The sequence below is a fragment of the Panthera pardus genome, unplaced genomic scaffold (genome assembly GCF_024362965.1).
Source record: "Panthera pardus isolate Hobbes unplaced genomic scaffold, ASM2436296v1 HiC_scaffold_7, whole genome shotgun sequence".
Classification (NCBI taxonomy): Eukaryota; Metazoa; Chordata; class Mammalia; order Carnivora; family Felidae; genus Panthera; species Panthera pardus.
In genome coordinates, this window is record NW_026527002.1 from 638,412 (window position 1) to 642,948 (window position 4,537).

Consider the following 4,537-nt stretch of genomic DNA (forward strand, 5'->3'; position numbering starts at 1 on the left):
TCCCCAAGTCCCGGAACTTCTCTGGGAGCACCTTCCACCGGAAAGCTACTAGTCTAGCACGAGTTCCTTTATTCGTGCTTCCTCGATCTTAAGCAAACAAAACATCTGGAGGCAGACTCTGGCAGGTTTCAAAGAGCAAAGCAGATCCCCTCTTCTAGGGAGCTCAGGTCCCCCCTCAGGGACACACACCTGAGTCCCGCGGCCTCCCCGGTGCCTTGCTGCACGCCTGGCACTGGAACGTGCCCTTCCCCAGCGAGGTCCTGGGGCCACCAGCATTCAGGAGTCACTGTGAATACGGGAATCGGGGGTGGTTTTAAATGCTTCTTTATTCTTACAAATGCTGTAAAAATTAATATAAAAAAGTGAGCATGCTCAGTCTTTTCCTCTTATCTACAATACAAAGGGTTTGTCTGAAAAGTTTGTTTCCTTTTTTTTTTTTTTTTTTTTTTTTTACAAATGTACCTTAGCTGCATCGACAGGAGTAAGATGTAGAAAAGCTACCATTATAAAAATAACTTAAGGGGAAAGAAACACGCATAGCTTCTCTCGAAGTTCAGTGGTGGTTCAGTCCAGGCCGTAGGTTCCTCCGTGGGCGCGTCCCAAAGACACTGCGGCCGGCGCCCAGCGGCTCTCGCGGCGTCCGGGCGGGGCGCGCTCCGCTCCCGGGCCCGTCGGGTCTGAGGTATCGGTCGTTGGTGAGTCTCTCCCGCCCCCTCCCCCGGGCCGCGCGTTACCGGCAGTCGGCGGCCCCGGCGGCCGGCAGGAAGGGCGGGCTGGGCAGCTGCTTGAAGAACTGCCGGAGGCCGGCCAGGTCCCGCGTGAGCTGCTCCACGCGCTGGTGCAGTTTCTCGTTTTCGGCCGACAGCTCCACCAGCTTCTGCTGCATCTCCTGGTTGCGCCGCTTGGCCTTGTCGCGGCTCTTGCGCACGGCGATGTTGTTGCGCTCGCGCCGCTGCCGGTACTCCGGGCTGCCGCGGTCCGGGCCCCTCTTGCCCGCGCTCTTCTCCCGCGCCGGGCCCGGGGCGGGGCTCGGCCCGGGGCTGCCGCGCGGCGGCTCGGGCGACGTGGGCGGCGTGGGCTGCGCCGCGGCCGCCAGGCTCACCACCGTCTGCGCGCACGCGGCCACCTGCGCCGGCAGCAGCGAGCCGGGCGCGTCGCCGTCGCCCCAGTCGGGCTCGCGCTTGAGCGGACGCGGGGCGGCGGTGCCCGGGCCGTGGGGGCGCGCGAGGCCGCCGGGCAGCAGCTCCAGGGCTCCCGCGGCGGCGCCCGCCGCGCCCGCCTTGTGGTTGCTGTTGAAGAGGTCGGCGAAGAGCTCGTCGTGGCACAGCTCTAGGGTGGGCACGGCGGCCATGGAGTCGATGTAGGCGCTGAAGTCGATGGCGCTCTCGTCGTCGTACATGGCGGGGGCTACGGCGCCCGGCTCGGCCAGGCTCCCCGGCTCGCTCCCGCGGCCTGGCTTGCCCGCCCGGCCCGGCTCGTAAAAGGGCGCGGGCTCCGCGGGCCAGGGCGCGCCGCGCGCCGGGCCGTCCAGGCTGAAGAGCGCGGCGCTCATGGCGGCGTCGGGCCGGCCTCCGTGTCCGAGCGCGGCTGTCACCTCGCTGGGCCGGGCCCCGCCGCCTTTTCTAGCTCGAGCTGACGCGCACGCCCCGCCCCGGCTCCAGAACCGCGGGGGCGCCCCGGGGCCGCGGGGAAGGGGAGGGGGAGGGGGAGGGGGGCGGCGGGCGGCGGCGCCCAGGGAGACCCCGCCCCGAGCACCCCGCCCGGCCCCGGAGCCGCCCCCGAGCCCCCCTCCCCCCCCCCCCCGCCTCCCGCCCCCGGCCGCTGTCCTCTCGCTGCCCCCACCCCCACCCCCACGCCCCGGCCCGCGCGGGAGGGGAAGGGGCGCCACTTCCTCCCCGTCCGCGGCCCGGCCCGAGCGCCTCTGCTGGGAATGGCCCTCCCTCTGCCCGCACTCCGGCTCCTTCTCTCCTTCCTGTTTGTTGGGTTTGGAGCCTCTTTGCTCTTCGGAGCGGCAGTGAAATCAAAACCAGGACTTGGCTGCGGCGCGCGCGTCCCCGGCCGGTTCCCGTCGTCAGAGGGAGCGCAAGCTGGGGGAGGGCGACTGCGGGACCGAGGACAGAGTGCTGGGGCGTTCTCCAGACACGGCTCCGGCCCTGGGGACCCCGGTCCGCGCCACGAGCGGCGAGGAGGGCGCGGGGGGGGGGGGGGGTGGGGGGGGGAGCGGGGGGGAGGGGGGCTTCGCACGTTTCCGGAAACCCGGGGCCCAATTTGGCCCTTCTCCCCCGGGTTCCCGGGGCCCAGTCGGCCCTAGGGGTCGAGGCTCGGCGTCGCGGCTGGAGCTTCAAGCCGCAGGGACCGCGGGGCACAGCAGACGGGAGACCAGGAGTCCTGACGCACGTTGGAGCCGCCGGCCGCGCTAAATACCGGGGGCTGCCGCGCTCGCAGGCCCCGCCGGGCCCGACGGCCGGCTCGACCCCCGCAAAGTCCCGCGGCCCCGCGCTCCCCGCGAGCTCCCCGCGCCCTGGCGTTCACGCTCGGCCTGCTAAAGCAGTGCCATCTGGCGGTGGCGTCTTGCTCCAGTCCTGTGTTTAGTTCCGGGCTCTTTTCTCTGTGCCCGGTATTCCAAGAAGTCCTTCGGAGTCTAAAGCGGGTGGGTCCTCTTTAGGAGAAAGAGATTTACACGAGCAGCTCTGACAGCGTATTACGTTGCTGGCTCTTCGTACTGTAAAATGCACGAAGAGACGGTATGGATTGACTTTGTTCGTTGTTTCCTGCAATTTGGGGCAGGCGTTTTTGGGCAAGTGCACTTATTAAATCACTGACCTTATTCCAACGTGGCCTCTTTCTCACATCTGTGCTTGGCTTCGGCTTCTCACTCACCAGACTTTTAACGCTCCAAAAACTGCACCGGAGTTAATGCAGGCAATTCCAGAGGTAATTTCTAATGATATACTATGGATGCTTTATAGGTTTTCTACAAGGACAAACATGTTGCTTTAGAATTACTTGGAGAGGGCACATGATGTTACACTATTGATTAATTAACTATGAAGGGTAAAACCCGGGGACACATACAGTGTGGGCTCATGCCTAACCGAAGAAAAAGCTGAAGACATGTCTCGGTTCTTATCTAGGAACCCATAGAAACACTATGGAAGCTCTCTCCAATCAGAGAATGTAAAATGAATATATGGAGGAACCATATTCGTATGAAAATAATTCAGTGAGGTGATTAGTCGATTCACATATCAGATTAGGACTGAGCTTGAAAGGGATGGAAGGCCAACATTTTTTTAGTGTATTATGCACCAATGATAACTTTTGGATTTAAATTTTTTTTCTTCCCTTTTCCAGAAGAAGGGAGAAGGGGAGAGATCATAGACCAGCAAACTATTGATTTGTGACATTTGAGGGAAAATTGAAGGCTTTTTTTAAAAATAACAGAGCAGTTGAAGGTTGAGGGGCTGTCAGAAAGACAGTAGTTGTTCGTAGTCCTTTCTTAAATGCCTCCACTTTCTGCCCCTTCCCAGCTCTACTATAAATTTATTCAAGATAAATACCGATCTGTTCATTTCTCGTCGTTAGGGATCTGTTTCAAGTAATTACTTGAGCCTTCTCGAGTCTTCAGTATTCTGAGCAGAAGGGCCCAAATGAAGGCGTCAAGAAAGCACACCTTCAAAACGTGGAGGCCTTGGCTTCCCCGTGTTTATGAAGGTGCTCCTGTGTTGTGCATAGTTGAGACGTTCCGATGAAGTCCCCTCCCTGTGGACTTTCTAAACACATCAGCCTTTTAGAAAAGCCAGGAGGCTGAAAATGCTTAAAATATGCTCGAGTATTGTTGAGCACTGTCAGAATTAGGAAGTCCTCCTGCGCATCCATAACAGAGTGACCATAACTCGGTTCTGATGAAAGATCATTTTGGGGTGCTTCGTGTGGCACAAGATGTGAGCCAAGAACAGGTCTCCTCCAAATTAAAGTCTGGAACGGTGCAAATGTTCCGGGAGCGGTGCTATCCAAAATGTAAAAATGAAGTTTCGAGAGAGAGACTGTTGACTTCAGCGCCCTCTTTAGATTATTATTCTCAACCGTCACATTAGATATTTTGTTGACCTGCCTTAGGACTAATTTTAACTTCTTGGTCTATTTTTATGCGTTTCATCTCAGTCAACAGTGAGGTTACAAATACAGACTTTTTTGGGTAAAACATTCAAATATATATTAGTTTGAAAAGGCAAGACGGGTTAAAGTAATGAAAACACAAGGTCCATGTGAATTGGAGTCACATCCTTGGTGCTGTTAAGTCCTGTATATTTATTAAAAACCGACCCCGATTGGTAAAAATTTCTGCATTCAGCCTCTGGAGACTGAGCCCTCGGATCACACAGTAGCCAGAGCTGAAAACAGGTATTTGGTTTGTCAGATTGTGTTGCTCATTTGTCCAACCTGCCATATATTTGCTCACGTTCCCAGTAATAAAAACACAGAGGAGAGGCGGTTTGCCTTCCCAGCCTGTTTTCTTGTGGACTTATCCCGCCGT

General features: G+C 58.0%; 1 protein-coding gene across 1 annotated transcript; it reads right to left on the minus strand.

The window, feature by feature from the left end:
• Positions 1-308: 308 nt before the first annotated feature.
• On the minus strand, positions 309-1,691 carry CEBPD (CCAAT enhancer binding protein delta). The gene has a single exon (XM_019428879.2). It carries the CDS (start codon positions 1,550-1,552, stop codon positions 731-733), a length of 822 nt encoding a protein of 273 aa, XP_019284424.2. The 5' UTR covers positions 1,553-1,691; the 3' UTR covers positions 309-730.
• Between the last annotated feature and the right edge of the window lie 2,846 nt (positions 1,692-4,537).

Coding starts and splice junctions, on each gene's coding strand:
- CEBPD (XM_019428879.2), bottom strand. CDS start 1,552: ATGAGCGCCGCGCTCTTCAGCCTGGACGGCCCGGCGCGCGGCGCGCCC.